Here is a 19,681-nt window from a genome sequence, read left to right as displayed (position 1 = left end):
TTGTAGCGTCATACATTTTGTTAGCTTCTTCTGGGGCAGAGGTTTTGGCTTCTTTCTAACCACTCATCCATTTTTCTTGTATTCTCTGTGCGTCTACTTTGAAAAATCATATGCAAATGCCCGACCTTATAACGCTTGGGAAAGTCCGGAAGCAAGAAGTTATTTGATGCAGGCCTCTGATTGGCTGCCGACTATGCAAATTGCCAAACGAACCGAAATTCCCAAACCCAACAAAGAATTTAAAATTGGAATAAAGCAAACGTTTGATCTGAAAAAAAAAAACAAAAAAAAAAACAGCAGAGACGTTTTGCAAGTTGTACGCCCGATGTAAAAGATGCACGCCCCGGGCGTCCGGGCAGACGTTATTTCAGACACTTCCTAAATGCAACGGAAATAAAGCTCCAACAAATCAAATTGCATATTTATTGACTTATACTTGTGATTACAATAATTCAAGGCACCCCTGTTTACTATCCGAACCAAGCAAGCCTGGGGGCCTTCCTATCAAGCATTCCAAACTTAAAAATAATATCACCAATTCATGATTCTTGTAACAACCAATCATGGCTCTCCTTTTTCCCCCTGAATTAGGTTCACAAGATGACCATAGCATGTGTGATCTCATTTTCAGTCCAATCCTAGCGGCTGAATGGCAAGTACAAAATTAAAAGCGGATACGCACGTTTGCAAATAAATCTTTTCTACTTTCCACATTTTAAGCTCCAAACACCCGCAAAGTAGGGTTAGTGAACATCGCAAGTACATGATACGGGTACATTGCAACAGGAAAAATGACTTAACATAGGGCATGAACAGGTCAACCTTGTTAACACTTCTGAAGATGGTCTCCAAGGGTCTGGTAAGAAAAAAAAAGGGATGAGTGTGTGTGCAGCCCGGGGAGCCATTAAAGCGTCTTCAACGCATGGAGAAAACACAGGAAGTTGCCGAGCAACGCGCCCACGTTGAGGGAAGTCGTGCATGTGTGAGAGCTAGAAGTGGTACGGTGTGTGGGTAACCCAATTGGAGGTTTGATCTTTGGTACGCTTGGCTGAACTGTGGGTGGTGAAGATTGATTTGAAGGCCTCCGACTTCTCCTCCATTTCTTGGATCGATCGCTTGGGTGCGGCCATCGATGGCCCGGTACCGTTGGAGCTTGAGGGGCGAGGATCTTCTAATGGAGATGAGCACAGAAAGATAAAGTGACAGAGAATAAAGATTTTCGTTCAAAGAAAACACAAAGAAATACGTTTACATACCTAATTGGCTGCTTTTGCCACCATTTTCATGTGAGCCATTTTGTTGTTCCTCAACTTTAGTGTCGCCTGCAAAAAGTTGATCACGAGGAAATATTAGGTTTCTGATATATTGGTGGGGATGCAATAGATCATCACAAATGTTTAGGGTTCTGAACACACGTGAGTCGAGGATCACTTGAAAAAATAATAATACAACGTCTAGAGCAGGGGTCTTCAACCTTTTTCAAGCCGACGGCTAAATTGTGTCACTAATTAGCACGGAGGGCACCCAGTTTGATGTAAATTTCTAAAATATTAACTTAGCTAGATGGCTTGCTAAACAGTTAGCTTGATAGTTAGCTAGATATGTAATCAGGTAAAAAAACTAATGGGATCTCAATAGCAAGCTAAGAGTAAAAAGCCATATAAAAAGCTGAAAAAAAGCTAAGTTGCTAGATAGAAAGAAGTCAAACATTTAGCTTGACAACTAGCAAAAAAGGTAGAATTTCAGCTAGTTAGCATGCAAAAAAAAATGTAAAAAGAACGCTAGATAGCTTGCTAAATAGCTGGCTCCGAAGCTCAAAAGGTAGCCAGATAGCTGGCTAAAAAATGCATTTTGTGGTCATTTGCTTTATAAAACCCATACATTGGAATTAAGTTTGTTGTATTTCCTGTAAATAAAACAATAAAAAGATGAACAATTACATTTTGTTTAATTCTCATTCTACTCTCAATTGTTTAAAAATGATGATCAATACTTTAACAATTGTTTTGTCCATAAAGTCCATGAACTGGAAATTATTTGAATTTCTAAAAGAACAATTTGTTGTTACTATGTTATCACCAGGTTAATTATTGGAAGAATGGTTAAATAGACTCAGTACAACAAATAGAAAAAAATAAAAGATAATCACAATGACCCAGCATTGGCGAGTTATTTTCAGAACAAGTCCGCGGGCACCTCAACTCTCCTTAGGGGTCACCCTGGTTCTAACGGGCACCAAGTTGAAGACCCCCTGGTCTAGAGCAATTGTGCAATTTTCACATAGAGTGATAATGTAGAACAAAGGAATGCAGCCGCATGTAACCACGGTGTTTTGCCGACTTTTATTAAAATAATTATGACCAAAATTGAGAGTGAAAAGACAACAGCAGTGGCCGAGTTATCCCGAGACTAAGATCGTCTTTACAGTGTTCACATTATAGCATGTTAAAATCAGGGTTCATACACCTTTTTTATGGCCAAATTAAAGCACTTTAGGGATTTTCAAAGCCAATTTTCCAATTTCTATGGTAACATTAAAATTGTGTGTAAATCGTCCATTTTGAAGAACCACAAATATACTTGCCATTTACATGTGCAATTTTTAATCTTGCGTGTGCATTTATCAAGAAATATTTCCGTTGTTTGTTTCTTCTTTCCGCTTGTATGTCGCTCACGTCAGATTCATTGTCACCTCTGCTTTTCGCCAGTCTCTTACAGCTTTCTTTCTAGCTCCAAACTCACTGCTTATCGGTAACATATTTCACTCTTTGCAGCTTGTAATCTGGGGAATGTGATTTTATTTTCAGTGCTTTTTTGCTCAGTTGTTTTAATAAGTTACCGGTGTTGTGGCAAAAAAAAGTCCCCCAGTGTAAAATTCTACACAGCAAATGTCACAAAAATGTGTGCATCTGCAAACATCTAATTTCGGGGGGAAATTTAATAGAAAAATAAAGCACCTTGTATAGAAATCCCTTTTAGCCAAATGATGCCTTATCTTCCAAACGTTGAGGTCCCAATTAGTAAGAAAAGGGGTGCATTTTTTCGGCACAGGACATAATTATGTGTTAAGTTTTTTTACAGATAAGTCTCACTGGAGTAGAAGTCGCAACCCAGGCCAAACTAAGAGAAAAATTGCAACTCAGTCTGTAAAATACGATAGGACTTGGGTGAAAATGACATTAATAGCTTATATTTTCAGTTGCAGTAAGTTCTTCTTCTTATAATTTACCACTGGGAAACACTACCTACATCTTTTACATGGACCGTAGTAAATGTCCATAATTGATAAGTACTCCTTACACTAATACACATTTCATAGTGTCCTGTTTTGGTCTAGCATGCACCTCTCATATTGGGTGCAACCTGCAGGGGGCATATGTGCTTCATAGGAGAATGCTACACAAACTAATGCCAGCTGCTGTTAATCACGAGGGAGGAAAAATGCAATGGCAAAGCAAAGCCACCAGGCAGACTTGTTGAGAAACATGGCAACAATTTCAAGCATTTACAAGCACTTCGTCAGAAATTTAAGCACTTTTCAATTGTTGAAAACAACATTAAAATTCAAGCATGTTCAAGGATTTCATTCGGAACAGGCTTTGGCCTTGTTTATATGTGATTTGCATAACTATCTCATGACGTCATTGTTGTTCACTAATATGAATCTAGTCTTTGTAATAACATTTTATTCAGATTCAGATATACTTTATTGTCATTCTTGTACACGTGTATACAGAACGAAATGTCGATACATCTGACCCGCACAGTTTTCTTGAATGTACAGATATAAAAATAAATGTTGTACTGAGTTAGAGTATTGAAGTACTAATAATATGCTAAATTATTTATAGCTATGTATAGTATTATACAGTAGTGCAAAGAGTGCAAGAGGAGCAGCTAACCAGATGTGCAAAATGGGCAGTCAGGTAAACAAGTCATTATACAATAACAATAACACTGGAGTACGATAGTGCAGAGGAGAACAGATGTGCAAAGGAGTGGCTAGGTATAAGATAACTGATTTTACCAGTTCAAGTTGATTTCAAATATCTAAATTGACTTAACTTTGTTTTAAGGAGATCCCCAAAAAATGATCTGTTCTATGGTGGATCGACTTTCCTGATTCATTACACACCAATACATTATCTGCACCGCTTATCCTCAATAGGGTCATCCATCCCAGCTATCTTCGGGCAGTGGGCAGGGGACACCCCGAACTGGCTACCAGTCGCAGGGCACACAGAGACAGACAACTCATTTGCTCATTTACACCTAGGGACAATTTGGACCGGCCAATTAACCTGACATGCATGTGTTTGGAATGTGGGAGGATACCAGAGCGCCCGGCGGAAACCCATGCAAGCACGAGTAGAACATGCACACTCAACACAGGAAGGTTTGATCCTATGACCTCAGAACTGTCCCGCACACGCGCCAACCACTGCGCTGACGTGCTGCCCAGCACATTAGCATCATAAAAATAACCAGACGAACCAACAATTTGAGTTTTGTAATATGATAATTTCTGCTCCAACTTGAGAGCAGCAATTTCAGGTAAGAATCCCTATGGATCCGATAAACACACCCATCACAAAAAGTAACCATTGACAAATGCTCCGATTGATTGGACGTCAACATGTACTGAATTTGAAAACCTTGATGAAGCATTTATGGTCAATTATTTCAGTTACACTAGAGTGGAAGTAATACAAATGTTGTGAATTAAACAAATGTTGAAGTTGAGGAATCCCAAATGAAAAACTTCACAGTATCAAACCCTGCTAAAAACAAAAGAGCTACATGTTCAGGAAAAGAAAACACCACACATTCATTTCACTGAAACTCACTTTGTGGTAGGGGCTGAACAAATAAACAGCAGGTGTATAGCCAAGCAGGAAACCACACCAGTAAAGCAGGGGAGGAGCTTCTGATCTCAGACACGAGTCTCTTTACCTTTAAACTCTAGATTTTCTCTATTATGTCGTTTGTCGTTGTTGCTTGCTATTGTAACAAGTGTGTGCATTGAAACAAACGTGACCAATCTGGACCATGGTTGTCTCAAGAGTGTAATTAGTTCTGAATTTATTTGTTGAAAAGGCAATTGAATACATTGCTATAAAAAAAAAAACATTAAAAATATATAGTCGTATGTAGATTAAACAATGTTCAGTGGGGAGTAACACGGGAGAATTTAGGTTGTTGGATATTGTCTTTTTAAAAAACAAAACGTAGGGCAGTTGCGTGCGTTGCACAAACCTTTGGCTTCTGATGGGGTGGACACAGTTACAGCTTTGCTTTTCTTCGATTTCTAAAAAATAAAAAAAAACAACAACATTACAATCGTTAATACAAGTAGCCCTCAAGTTGCAAAGATTTTGCAGACACAAAGGGAATAATACCCATTATGGTCATAAATTGCCATGCAGTGTGCATAAAGGCATACAGCACCGTAGATTAAAATACCTCATGGTAATACGCTTCCTGCCATAAAGCCACCAAACAACACTACACCCATCGTGCATCTCCTGTACCTTATTTGTCACGTGATATACTTTCAACTTTCACAACTTACAGTTACAAGTACAAAGTGGAAGTTCTCATTTATCTTGCACGTTTCTACACAACGCAAGTCATATTCATTTATGTATTTATTTTTCACTTTCACATATTGCCATATTTTAGGTGTTATCATCCTATTGACGCACAAAAAAGTATCCATCCAAATATGACCGCTCATCGTGACTTTGAACGCACACACATTTTGCAACTGGGATACATGGCGGTTGAAACTGCGGGTAAAAAAGTGACTCCAGTATATGATTTGATTAGTCTTTTTTAACTTTCTGAAAAGAGAGCGGCCAACATTAAGCGTTGCTGAAGTTGGCTTTTGGCAAAACTACCTGTGCAATGGGTATTGGTTTCAGATTTGTAGAGATACTACGTACTATGTATGGTCAGCGACACAGTCAGGACATTTGATAGGGCAACTGTTGTAGAAAAACAGCAAAAATCATTTAATGTGTTCTAGGCACATGTTCCACCAGACACAGACCTAATCAATTCAAAGCAGTCATGTGCTCCGAGCGCCTCCTCGGTTCAAGGCCAGGATCCAGTAGCAAACTTTGAGCTCTGGAGTGAGATTCATAGGTGCAAGGGACAAGGAAGCAAAGTATCCTTGAATTCGCTCGCTATGGCATAGCATTAGGCTGCGAACCACCTCGATGAAGGTGAGTGAAAAGGAAATTTACCATCAGTGTTGTGGTTAAATGATGTCATCTAGCAAAGAAAACGCAACTCTGAAATTTGTTTTTGGTTCATTATTATCAAAACTGCCATCAAATTATTTAACGACGTAAAAATTATCAAAAAAATTAAATTGATTTTCGGGGGAAAAACAATATTTTATTACCATCCTAAAAAAAACACATTTAGGAGACACATTTTTCACACGGAAGCGATAGTAACTATAAACGAAATATTTGGGGATTTTATTCTTCTAAAAAAAAATGTGTTTTATATTTCTATATTGGCTGTACTTGCCCAAGACACACCACAGGAAGTGGTGCCCCGACGACACTAGTGGTTAAGAGATCCGTGAACCGTGATTGAGATCAAATTAATCTAATGATAGTAGTAATTTAAAAAAACAATGTCATTTGACAAACAAAATTTAAAAACATGTCTGTTTTAATTCTATTAACAAAATAAGGAAAAGTAATTTCAGCACCTAAGTATTTTACAAAGACTTATCATTCACCTGTTCTGTTATTTGAATACTTAGAGAAGTTTCAGCAAAAAGAAGAGCCCGGTGCAATCTCACCTCCTAAAGCAGCTGCTTACTTCAGAATAGTTGCCTAATGTAAGAAATCTCACTGATTATCGCCACAATTGACCGAAAAGTTAAAACTCCATACTTCCTTCACAGACAAACTGCACTAATGATGTCCATAAGGAGACAGAGGACAGCAAATTTGAAACTCAAACATATTTGCCATAAGCTTGCTCAAGTACCCACTAACACCACAGGTAGAAATTGCTAAATCATATGTTCCAATCATGTTACGTCCAACTAATATTGTTCAAAAATTTAGTAACAAATTAACAATTTAAAACATAAACAAATGTTGGAAAGAATGATTAGTAAAAAAAATAGTAAAAATAACATGTTTAATGATGGCACAAAGATAAAAACAAAAACAACTCAGCTTTTGTGCACCAATGATTTTAGTAAAAAAATGACTGAAGCCATTACCATTTAACTACAATTATGACTTTTTGCGATTGAGTAATAAAATAACCTTTGTTTTGGCCTTTGCTCTTCTCTCCTCCATTTTCTCCCTGAGCGCTTCCACTTCCTCCTTTGTTCCGTTGAGAACCACTAGGTCAGAAATCTGAAAAGGGTCTCCACACTAAAAAAAAAGAAAAGAAGCACATATAATGATTACCCAATCAGACAGTCAAAACCCCTAAAGCCATTGATCCTGTAGAATGTTTTAAATAAAACTAAAGCCTTGAATAAAAACTTCTAGCAGCCCTGGTCAGGTAATCCTCCACCAGTTTTTTATGTTCTGACAAAACTAATAGATACAACATAACAAAGGCAGGCCCAGGAAAGACAAAATTGGATGAGCTGATATGGTAGAATGCAGTCTGGCTCATAAGACAAGACCAGTGCAGAGTCCAACACAAATATGAAAGATCAGAGTAACTGGAGGGTAGGAATGCTTTCTATTGTCTTGCAGCAGTACAGACCCAGTAGGCGTGAGCTGTTGCCATGTGCTTTGTGCGACACAGGAGGGATCATCCCAGGAAATTAGCAAGCGCCAAACAAACTCCGTGGGCCACAGATCGGCGGCCAGTGTGACAGCCACAAACGGATGGCACGGACGACCAAAGCAGAGACCGAGAGGGAAGGCCGGCACCCCTTTTCCAGTATGCACGCATCGAACTGAAGCTAAAGGCAACGGAATACATCTGTGGATAATAATGGAAAGTTGTGAGTAGGCAGGTGTGTGAGGGATGATAACCTCAGGGATACTGTATGTGTGAATGTGCAAGGTGGAAACTTGTGTCAACTGTCGGTAACCAGGGAGGGGACTATTATCTTGATCTCAGGGGCGGCAGGGAAGTGTGTGAGCTCATGTAATGAGAGTACATGAACATCCCGCTCTTGATAATGACAAACTGATCGGATGTAAAGAAGGTCTTTTGCTTCTTTGAAATTTTTGGGAACCTGGATGTACTATTATTGAGTTGTCTTGTTCCTGGGGAGACCGCCCTTTTGCTTTGGAGGTAACAGTTTCCTTTATATTCATGCAATGTGTATTGAAAATATATTTTGAACAGCAAATGAGAGATTTTGTGTTACACTAATATGTTCATCTCCGAGCTGGATATGTATCCATCGTTCTGATTTTGTCAAATGAAAATTTAATCATAAAACGTGAATGTAATGCTTGTTCTGTATGTCCCCAAAAAATGTTATCCGTTGCGTTTAGGAGAAGGGGGCGCCCAAAATTAAGAGATAAATTGCTAGAATAAATAAAAAAGAAATTGCAATCGCGTTTAAAAGAGAATGAACATGAATTTGAGGATTACGGTTTATGGATTGAACGTGAATTTTCCTTTAATTTAACTATTCTATCTCAATGTTGTCATGTTAGCAAGGATTTGACTTGACACTGATTTCTGTGGATTGGATCAGGTCATGCCTCATGCTAGGAGAGTTTGTCTTGCAAATTAGTAGGGCAAACTCTGTGATGAGTATGTCAAACTCCTGCCCACTCTTAGTATGCAAATTGAGACCCAAAACAGTGTATGACGAACAAAGAACTTTATCAATGTGAGGTTCTCCTTTGTAAGGGTGTAGTAGAGCTGTGCATTCGGGCATTATTCTATTGTAACCAAGATTTAATTATTTAAGATATAAATCGAATGTGGGCTGATGCCAATTGATCGAGAGCAAATATGCAACAAATTAATTTTAATATCACAGAGACAGACATGGTGGCACTGATTACAGAATATCTATACTACATACAAATATTGTGTTGGTCAATAGCACTTTACTATATTGACAATGTACATGAGAAGAACAGGGGCTTATCCTTTCTTGAATAATACAATTGTGAGAATTTTAATTTCAACTACTAACTTGAACTACCAGTGACACCATTTGGTGAACTAAGCTTTGGTAATGAAAACATTGCCTCAATGTTTTTTCCTCGCGGTTCAAAAAAACCTAGCTATTTTGTTAAAGGAAACGACATGGTGGCAGATTAATGTTCATCTTGTCTGCTTCTTAACAAGGTTGATGTTTCGTCTTTACCAGTATTAACAGAAATTTCTCTTGTCAGATGTCAGGTCAGCCTCAACACTAAGAAGAGATCTACACGATGAGGGTGAAAAGATTATTTGGCTGCATGTTTGCCATAGAGAAAAGAGGCTTTCATGTAAATGAAATGACCAAGCTCCCATATTTTAAAAAAAGTCCCAAAAAAGAAATGTGCATGGGCCATAATGAAAATCAAAGTATTGTGACTGTGTTTACATGAACGAGAATTCCACTTATGCAATTTGTAATCTAGACGTTTTATTGTGACATAAAAAAACAAATAAGAGAATATTCGTGTTTCCAAGCAAAATTATGCGACCGAACCCCACCCCAAAAATATGCTCCCAATTTCGGTTTGACAGGGCAATTGCCTGCATGTAAATACGGTCAATGTAGCAATTAACATCAACCTATATAATTGCCCTTCTTCTGAACCCCTTGAGGCATATTACACTTTTGTCTCTGCAGTTCTGGTGGAAGCAACACTACCAGGATGACAAGAACGAAGTCTACGTTATGCCATCTTAGGCGGGCCAAATGCGGCTTGCTGTTATCCCTTGTGATAAGCGCTGCAGTATTTTGGGTTCTTGACTTGAAGAAAATAATACCAACGTGGTGGCCCAGGTCCACGGTATCAAAATATTGTCGGCCCTTGTCTGCCGAGTGTCAAACTTTTCTTAATGCCACTGGTAGAAGGATTGAATGGCATCGACATGACTGTCAGGTACGGCTGATAATATCTTCTATGGTGGTTTAAATAGCGCATTGCTTTCCGTTTTGATGCTGTGATGTCGTGTCTCTCAATAGATTGAAAACTACATTACCAACAACAAGCTTCAGTGCTCCAATTTGACAAGGGACCTTCACTTCATCACAAGACCTCTGAGCAAAGAGGAAGAAGAGTACCCATTGGCCTTCATTTTGACCGTTCACAAAGAGCTGGAGCTTTTAGTACGGCTACTGCGTGCCATCTACGCACCGCAAAATGTCTACTGCATTCACGTGGATGCCAAGGCAACAAGGAAGTACCGTGTAGCCATAGAGCACCTGGTAGGCTGCTTTAAAAACATTTTCCAGTCCAGCCACAATGAGGTAGTCACCTACGGTGGTTTTTCACGCCTGAAGGCGGACTTAAACTGCATGACCGATTTGGCCATGTCTAAGGTCGATTGGAGAAAGGTAATTAATCTGTGCGGCCAAGACTTCCCCCTCATGAGTAACTTGGAGATGGTGCGCTACCTGCAGAGCAAAGAGTGGCGGGACAAGAACATGACACCGGGGATTGTGCAGCCACCGCATATAAGCAAACGTACAAAACTCCAGTACAGGGAGATCATAGGTTCACATGTAGATCTTGTTGGAAGGAATGCATATAAAGATCCACCTCCTCACAACCTGCGATTATATTTTGGGTCAGCCTACTATGCACTCACAAGAAGTTTTGTCAACTTTGTTCTTGAGAGCCCTGTTGCTCGTGACTTTTTGGAGTGGACCAGAGACACATACAGTCCTGATGAAACCTACTGGGTAACGCTCAACCATATCCCAGGTAAACAAAGCATGTATTAGATACAAGAAAATGGGGATTTCGAGTATGATAGAAAATGCATACAATTTTGGGATGCGGTATCAGATTAAAAGATCAATACTCAATAAACCAATCCAAGAAGCCAAGGTTTGACTTTAGACGGAACCACTACTGCCTTTTGTAGAACAGTAGCTGTTAACGTTTAAGCAACGCAAGAAATACCTAAACCTGAGACCCTCTGCTTCCGTTTACTCTTAGGTAGATTTCTTTAGAACGAAAACATTTTCGTATGACAGAGACTACGCTAAACATCCCATTTTATTTGTGGATAGTCTTAATTTTAAAAAAAGTGTCTTAAAAGAACACATATTTTATGAGATCTTCTCATGTGCCTTTGAACAAACAATTAAACGACTCAATTTATTTTGCATCTTTCCTTGTTGCATATTAGCGGGGACGCTTAATAACTCTTAGTTGGCTTGTGCGACCTGTGATTATACAGTACAATTTTCTATTCAAGCCGAAACAGGTATTTTGGTCTTGTGCTGAATCACTTTGGATTCACAGAAGTCGTACCATAAAGACAAATTGTTGACAGTGGTGGCAGGTGGGAAAAAAAACACAACAACAACTAAGTCCTAGGGCTTTGTTTCAAAACAAGGCCAGCTTTTACACGGCAAGACACAATAACCTGATCCACACTGCCTTGTTCTCTCTTCTGATCTGAAGAGGCACCAGGCAGCAATATTAAGGCTGGCTGGGAAGGAAACACTCATGCTGTAAAGTGGAAGGACCAAGAAGGACAGACTCACAATGGCTGCAATGGTGCTGTACATGTTTTTTTCCTATAAATATGATTTACTATTTATGTTAGCTTGATGAAAGTATTTTGCCAACTACCATAATAAATAAAAATGTTTATCGAATGACACAACCAATTATTTAGAAGTTCACTAACTGCTACAAACAAAACACAAAGATGATAGCTTCAAAAAGTAGAACTTTAAGATCAGAGTTCTATTTATTGTGGATCATAGTAGACCCTGGCAATGCGAGGTTCTTTAATACAATGATCATTCCACCTTTCAGACAAAAATGCTTTTTCTTTTTCATTAGGTCGTTATGTGCACTCAATCTGCATCTACGGAATAAAAGACCTGCCATGGCTCATAAAGAAGAACTGCATGTTTGCCAACAAGTTTGAGAACAACTACATGCCCGAAGCTCTGGACTGTCTGGAACAGTGGCACAGAATCAAGCTGCTGGCCAGTGCCAGTGTTCCAATTGAGTCGTCATGGCTGTTGGCCACACAACCTAACAGTAAATGACAATTAAAGAGCTGTATGAATTCCTTGCCTGTGATGCTATCTAAGGGGTTGATGAATAAAGCTAGCTTTAAAAAAGCAGGCAATAGGCTGACAATTTACTGAACCGATTATTTTTAACAATTTAAAATGAAATTCATTGACCTTGTGGCAAATTTCTGTCTTCACTTCCTTGACGGCTCGGTCAGAAAAGACACATCCACATGTCCGTAGATAACAGAACCTGTAAAAAAAAGTAAAAAAATAACACACGCATTCAGTTTACATTTTATTTCAGCAGAAGACGAGTACGTTTTGACACAACGTCGAAGATTTAAATCTCAAATAATAAAGGCAAAGGGATAATTACCAACATTATTGGCATCATATTGATATAAAATGACTCAAGAACAATACCTTTGTGAATATGTTGCTATAAAATGCTGGTGGCTTAATGTACTTCGATCATATTAAATCAAAGATGTTATTGTTGTGGATTAGATTTGTTTTTTGTTTGTTTAGGTTGAGCAAACTCAAGCCATGTCATTGTTGATTTTGATGCAAAGCTTAATTTGGTTTAGTACTCTACACCCAACTTGTGCGCTAAAAAGCCTTTCGCTATTACAGACGTCTGATATTGTACAAAAACCCATATATAGACTTCCAGACCTGTTAGCCGGCTGGAGCTTCACCTAGCAATGGAAAACTATTAACTTTGGACCTCTAGTCACTTTCTTGCAACTAACAAAGAGGTAATAATGCTTACCAACCTTGTTGATTTTATAAAATCAAAATCACTTGTATTTTCTGATGAATACAATATCATTATATTGCCCACCCCTAAAACTGAACCATGCACGCATCACGAATGCAACACAACCTTGTATTGTTACCTGTGTTTGCCGTTCATTTCAAGCCCAACAACAGGGCAAATAAACATTCCACGATGGATGTCCTCATATATGTCTCCTTTAGAGTTACTTCTCTCTCCTTTCCACTCCGGGTTATCCGTCAAGTTGAGCTCTTTTATGTCCTACAAAAGGAGAAATTAAAAGAAATTAAATTGTTTTTGTCTTGATTGAAGATGGGAATGATTCTTAGTAGGAGTAATTCTAGTTCATGTTTATACACACCTTAGTTCCGCGGATGTGTGTTACAGCATCGGTGTTGGGCCGCTCGGCAGACTTGTCCAGGAGGTACTCAAGTATGGCAACTTTGTTGTAAAGCCTACAAAATATTAGATTACTGTTTTAGCTGTATTTAATATGTATGTGTTACCCGTTTTGCTGCTAGAAGCATCACATGAACCCCAAGGCTTTCCCCTCTATGCATCTGAGTACTGACAGTGAGATGAAGGAGATAATGACAGAAACTTATATAAAATCACAGATACAGGTAATTATACATTTTGTATGATTAGAGTAGCTAATTTTTAGACATTTAATTCCGGAATTTAATAGTAACACACAACAAAAACACTGACCTTCCCAGGTCACAGGAGACGATTGGACGTCTAAGTTCTTCCTGGCTCAGTGCACAATACTTCCATTTTGCGGCTAACTCGGCATTTTTGTCAACCTATAAGATTCGAAACAAACGTTGAATAGTGTGTGAAACAGGGGGGCTGTACATCAGACACTGTGGTTAGCAGCACAAGATCTCCGCAGGGGACCGTGCTCTCTCCGTTCCTAATCACTCTGTATACATCGGACTTTCAGTACAACTCTGAGTCCTGCCACGTGCAAAAGTTTGCTGATGACACTGCGATCGTGGGATGTATCAGAAGTGGGCAGGAGGAGGAGTACAGGAAATTGATTCAGGACTTTGTCCGATGGAGCGACGCAAACCACCCTGCACCTGAACACCACCAAGACCAGGGAGATGGTGGTGGACTTCAGGAGAACAACTCACCCGGTTCCCGTAACCATCAAAGGAGAATGTGTAGAATTTGTCCAGACCTATAAATACAGTAGAACCTCGGTTTTCGACCATAATCCGTTCCAGAACCCTGTTCGAAAACCGATTTGTTCGATCACCGAAAATCGTTTTTTCCATTAAAAGTAATGTAAGATCGTTTTAATCCGTTGAATGCTTACCATGAACGTAAACATGAAGCTAACCCAATCGTACGTTTGCGTTAGCGCAATCTTCCGTACGAAAGATTACGCTAACATAAACGTGTACAACTAAAAAAAAAATCAGGTCGTTTACACGTCATTTAGCACCCGGGTCTCCACAAAAAGTGGTGAGCGGTTAAAGGATAAAGAAAAGAATTATGAATAGGATTTCTTACCTTTGTGAAGGTCTGCAGAAGCCATGCTCTATTCCCTCGAAAGAAGGGAAACTCGCACACCGTCTTCATATTTTGCTATTATTTCTTTCTTAAATGCAATAGTTGTACGCACTACCCTTCTTTTTTCACCTGTAGCAACTTTGCTGCTTGCACCGACCTTCTTTGGAGGCATAATTAGGGGATAAAACACTCCGTTCACCGATATCTAAAGCGAAAGCAAAAAGAATGCGCGCGCACGTCATAACAGTTCTTCACGAGGGGTGGGGGCAATCTACAGCAACGCACCCTAGCGTACCGGCGTCCGAACTCCGATTTTTTTGAACGAAAAGCGAAGCAAGAATTTCTTGAAATTTTTGGTCGAGAACCGATTTGTTCGAACTGAGAGGCGTTCGAAAACCAAGGTTCCACTGTACCTGGGTGTGCAGCTGGACAATAAACTGGACTGGAAACACAGAAGCTCTATGTAGGAAAGGTCAAAGCAGACTTTACTTCCTCAGAAGGCTGGCCTCCTTCAACATCTGCAAAAAGCTCCTGAAAATATTCTATGAGACAGTTGTGGAAAGCGCCCTCTTCTATGCGGCAGCGTGTTGGGGAGGCAGCGTCATGAAGAAGGATGCCTCTTGTCTCAATAAACTGGTGAGGAAAGCGAGCTCTGTTGTGGGCACAGAGCTGGACAGCCTGACAACAGTAGCTGAGAGACGGGCACTGAAAAAGCTGCGGTCAATCATGGACGATTCATCTCATCCACTACACAGCATTATCTCCAGACAGAAGAGCAGCTCAGCGACAGACTGCTGTCAATGTATTGTACCGCGGACAGACTGAAGAGATATTTTCTTCCTTATGCCACGAGGCTCTTTAACTCCTCCCAGCGGAGTAAAGGCCCACATTAAGCCACACCACCTACATTGCATATTACCGTATTTTATTGCAATGTTTATTCTGTGTGGCACTATCTAGATACTCTATATAACACGCTACAGTGGGTATTAGCACGTCTACATTGGGTATTTGTATATTGTATTCTTTTTGCTTTATTATTGTATTGTTCTCAGCGCAGGGATGCTGCTGGAAATGTGAATTTCCCTGCGGGCATGAATAAAGTATCTATCTAGTCAAAGAAACGTTAGTAGCGTCAAAACGAAATCATTAATAACACGTCTAACGATATTAATAGGTAACTTTGGGCTTTATTTTCTGTTGCACTATTCATGTTTAATGTCACATTAAGAAAACAGGCAAGCAACAAGAACGGTTTCCTGAATAACATTAAGGGTTTAACTTTTGGTGTTAGCTGTTAGCTAGTTACCCATAGTCGATTTAGCCATGTATATCGACGTAAACAACTGTTAAACATGACGAGTAACCAACCTTCTCAACTTTCTTCGGTCCTTTTACCAATTCGTGCCTTTTGGGAATAGTTCCTCCATCGCATCCCATTTTTAAAGGTGAGTGAATATGTCTTTTGTGCTTTTTACTACCGAGGGCTAACGTCAAAATGGTTCAGGGAAAACAACAGCACGGGGTACTTCCGGAATAAAGCGGAAATACGTCATGTTCTTTGCTTAAATAGTGAGGGCTTTACGTTAGACGAAAAAGAGACATTCTCGCCATCTACTGGCTAAAAGATGAATGATACCTGTTTGTGGAAAATCATCCATCGTTCGTTTTATAGCATACAGGTATTTTTAGGGGTGTAATAACAATAATTCACATGAAAATAATAATTGCGTCTTTAGTTTTTATTATATGCTGATTTTGATACTGACGATTACATTTTTTTAAATGTCATTGATAACGTAGAGGACATTGTTTCCAGCGACATTTCCAATTATACAAAAGTTCAAGTCAAGTCAAGTCATTTTTATTTGTATAGCCCTTAATCACAAGGAGTCTCGAAGGGCTGCACAAGTTATTGCACAGACTATTATTTCAGATTATTATGACACCATCCCCTGATCTGGAACCAACATGAGGGCAAGGAAAAACTCAAAAACCTCAACATGAGGAAAATGAAGAAACCTTGAGAAGGGACCGCACATGTGCTATCCCCCTTTCAGGATTACCAGGCAACGGGTGTTGCAATTACAAATGATACAGAGATATTCAGGGAAGTTATTTTGCTCTGAATCACTCTTATCATCTCAAATTTACTCTTTGTACCTACGTAACCAGAGATCATATTATATTTGGACTTTTACACAAAAAGGACCATGAATGATGAATTAATCAGATTTTATATCCGGACAAATTATTTTTATCCACAAAAAATATTTAAATTAAAACTCCACTTTCCAAAATGTTGTCATTTTTAAAAATTGTTGATATATTTGAATATAATCAACCACCCCTACATACACATTCGATATAATATACTTAAGGGAAATGTTTTTGTCATGATTACTGATTTGGGATCACCTGTGCCCGCTTGTTTGGCGCCAGCCGCTGCGGGCTATCTGATTGGCTCCCTGTCTCTTTTTAAGCTCAGTCCTGTCACCCTCCGTTTGTCCGTCCGTCTGCGAACCTCTGTTGTTGCAAAGCAAGCCTTTTTTGACCCTGACTCCCGCCTGTGAGTTCCTGATCTCGCCGTATCTGGCTATGACCTGTTTTTGATCCCGACGACGTTTGCTCTTCCGTCCCGACTTACGACCCGTTTTTGAACCCAACCAAGTCTGCTTTCCCATCCTGGTTTACGACCAGTTTTTGATCCCGACCACGTTTTTGCTCTCCTATCCCGGCTATCGACGGGTTTTTTCTGTCCCTGACACCGTATATAGTTTACAACGAGATAAGACATGGCACTTAAAGATAAAATACATAATCAAGACTTATTAAAGGGGGAAGAACGTGAAAAAGAATGTCAGGATAAAAGCGCATAAGTAATAATAATAATAATAATAATAATGATAATTTCCTTTGTATTGTCATTCTTTGTAACAATGTACACAGAACGAAATGTCGATACACCTGACCCGTTGTAGCGAGCCGATGTATTGACAAGATCCTGCATGGAAACTTACCTAAGTTGTGAGTGCATCAGATCACGACCTCAGCGAATCTGATGACTATACACCAATGTTCCCTCTAATTTTCCCTACGGGTCTGCACACAAAGTCGGTGAGCAACGTTTGAAACAACAGTGAGCAACGGCAACCCCAAGTGTGGCAACTAAATCATTATCAAACATGTCCAAAACTTGACATCACGTTACATTTTGCTGAGTTTCTGGCAATGCAAAAAAATGTTTCCCTTTTGAATGAATTGGCTAATGTATTATTGCAAAGGTTGTACGGCCTACAAACGTCATTTCTTTCAATTCTTTCACAAGATTTCCATTTCTTTTTTTTCCTGGTATCTTTTGTCGCATAATACTAACATTTTGGGCGGCTTATTGAGTCGGTTGCATGATAAACAACTGTATTTAATCACATTTTTAGTGGGAGTACAATATTGGCAACAAGATTGACTTGATGTAATTGGAAATTATTTGAATGCAACACAAACTTTTTCTTCTTTTTCCTGTTTTTTTCCATTTTTTTTAATTCCTTTAAAATAAAATCTCATTGTGTTTATTTTTTCCTAGCTGTTATTTTTTTCCTTTTTTTCTCTATTTACTTTTTTCCTTTGTTTGTTTCTTTTCTTTTTTTTTCTGGCTTTTTTCCGATTTTTTTCTTAGTTTTTCTCTTCCTTTTGTTCCTTTTTTTTCTCAGCTGTTCGCAACTTTTTCATTTTGGTATTTTTTTCTTTTATGTTCAATTCCCTCCACCCCCTTACTTTAAGTCATTTTGTGCATAATTTTACACAATATTTGGTCATATAGGGATGAAAGAAGCAAAAACAACCTGAAGAGCCGTTTAGGACCCGAAAGAGCCGGTTCCTTTTAGTGAGCTGAGCCGAAGAAGCCGGTTCTCGAAAAACTCTACTAACTTTACTCAACTTCGTTCTACTTCGACATTGACTTCAGAATACCGCATTTAGAACACAACGTCAGGGAAACCCTTGTATTTTTACCTTCATGCATTGTAACTTTGACTTAATTCGCTTCTTAATTAGCAATTTCGAACCCTGATTTTTGTGAGCTGGCTAGATTTTTTTGTGCGCGGAAAAGCTGTGGGTAGTGCGCAATTGCGCACACGCAGCTTTGAGGGAACATTGCTATACACACACGATCTAAAAGTCCTACAGAAAAATAATCCTTATACACACCGCTGAACAAAATGTAGCTGTGCAAAAAAATCTGTCAGTTGTGAAAGGAGCAATCCAGCTCACACCCTCAGAGATGTATAGTACAAATCGATGGCGATATACCAGGTCATTTGGCCCACATTGGTCGTTCGGGGTTGACATCGGGTCAGCGATTTTGGACTGTTCTTCTTTTCCTCGAGCGCAAACCTCCTTCGCCCGCATGGATTTCTGAGGGCTTCACACATTCCTTGCATTATTCAAGTGCTGTCTGTCAGCACTTTCTTCCACCGAAGAGACACTGACAGCCATTAATTATCACAAAGGCTGAACGAAGGGCATCACCGTCTGCTGTGTCTGCTTGTTATACGCACATTCATAGAGGAATAGCACCTGGTCTGGATCGGCCTTCATCGTGTTTGACAAATGAGTGTAAATGTTTTGTCCTCTGGGAGAATCCAATCATCATTAAATCTGTGCAGTAAGTGAGCTCAGGATGCTCTCAAACTTTTAAATGGCAACTTATGACAAGCACTATTCGCATTGTTTGTATGTTTTTCTATTAGTAGTGATTACTGTATGTGACATCCTACATGCCGACATTTCTTGTGTAAATATTGTGTAAATTATAAGTATAACCTCATCCTTCTTGTTTTATAACCTTGTCTTCTCTGTTACTTTATCTTCTTGTTTTTTTTACCTCACTGTGAGTGTGTGAAACTGGAGTGTCATGCCCAATTTCGTTGTCACAATATGTTAACCCATTCTGTAACAATTACATTAAAGGTATATTCTATTCTATTCTATTCTATTCTATTCTATTCTATTCTATTCTATTCTATTCTATTCTATTCTATTCTATTCTATTCTATTCTATTCTATTAGTTGAAAACTGCTTGCAAATGAAATTGTTTCTGCTTCCTATCACGTGATCTTTCAAGAGTAAAGAGACTCATGCACCCAGTTTTAACACACTTATGGTATGTTCTACTTTTATGTTTCAACACAGTGGTCAGCAACCACCTGTCATGATTACCTAA

General features: G+C 39.1%; 2 protein-coding genes across 3 annotated transcripts; one reads left to right on the top strand and one right to left on the bottom strand.

The window, feature by feature from the left end:
- Window positions 1-409: 409 nt before the first annotated feature.
- rtf2 (replication termination factor 2) lies at window positions 410-15,998 on the bottom strand. The gene is made up of 9 exons (XM_088339071.1): window positions 15,831-15,998; window positions 13,650-13,744; window positions 13,300-13,393; window positions 13,060-13,199; window positions 12,332-12,410; window positions 7,299-7,409; window positions 5,257-5,308; window positions 1,257-1,322; window positions 410-1,171 (listed from the first exon to the last, which is right to left on the bottom strand). Exons 1-9 carry the CDS (start codon window positions 15,897-15,899, stop codon window positions 990-992), a joined length of 888 nt encoding a protein of 295 aa, XP_088195197.1. The 5' UTR covers window positions 15,900-15,998; the 3' UTR covers window positions 410-989.
- Window positions 7,849-12,553, top strand: gcnt7 (glucosaminyl (N-acetyl) transferase family member 7). Of its 2 annotated transcripts, XM_088339069.1 has the most exons (5): window positions 7,849-8,008; window positions 9,803-10,058; window positions 10,142-10,883; window positions 11,592-11,687; window positions 11,979-12,553. In XM_088339069.1, the coding sequence occupies exons 2-5, from the start codon at window positions 9,828-9,830 to the stop codon at window positions 12,188-12,190; spliced, it is 1,281 nt and encodes a 426-aa protein (XP_088195195.1). In that variant the 5' UTR covers window positions 7,849-8,008; window positions 9,803-9,827; the 3' UTR covers window positions 12,191-12,553. The 2 variants fall into 2 exon arrangements, with proteins under 2 accessions (XP_088195195.1, XP_088195196.1); XM_088339070.1 differs by lacking the exon at window positions 11,592-11,687.
- Window positions 15,999-19,681: the final 3,683 nt, after the last annotated feature.

The sequence above is a fragment of the Urocampus carinirostris genome, chromosome 6 (genome assembly GCF_059441175.1).
Source record: "Urocampus carinirostris isolate Australia breed hairy pipefish chromosome 6, RoL_Ucar_1.0, whole genome shotgun sequence".
Classification (NCBI taxonomy): Eukaryota; Metazoa; Chordata; class Actinopteri; order Syngnathiformes; family Syngnathidae; genus Urocampus; species Urocampus carinirostris.
Note: the sequence above shows the minus strand (reverse complement) of the source record. Positions and strands in the feature narration are given on the sequence as shown.

Bases quoted from the DNA above. Each gene is read 5' to 3' on its own strand.
- gcnt7 (XM_088339069.1), top strand. From the start codon at position 9,828: ATGACAAGAACGAAGTCTACGTTATGCCATCTTAGGCGGGCCAAATGC. The intron at 10,059-10,141 runs GTACGGCTGATA...GTCTCTCAATAG, and splicing joins GGCATCGACATGACTGTCAG to ATTGAAAACTACATTACCAA. The intron at 11,688-11,978 runs GTGCTGTACATG...CTTTTTCATTAG, and splicing joins GACTCACAATGGCTGCAATG to GTCGTTATGTGCACTCAATC.
- rtf2 (XM_088339071.1), bottom strand. From the start codon at position 15,899: ATGGGATGCGATGGAGGAACTATTCCCAAAAGGCACGAATTGGTAAAA. The intron at 13,200-13,299 runs GTGTGTATAAAC...CTCCTTTTGTAG, and splicing joins CACACATCCGCGGAACTAAG to GACATAAAAGAGCTCAACTT. The intron at 7,410-12,331 runs GTCAATGAATTT...CTTTTTTTTTAG, and splicing joins AGACAGAAATTTGCCACAAG to TGTGGAGACCCTTTTCAGAT.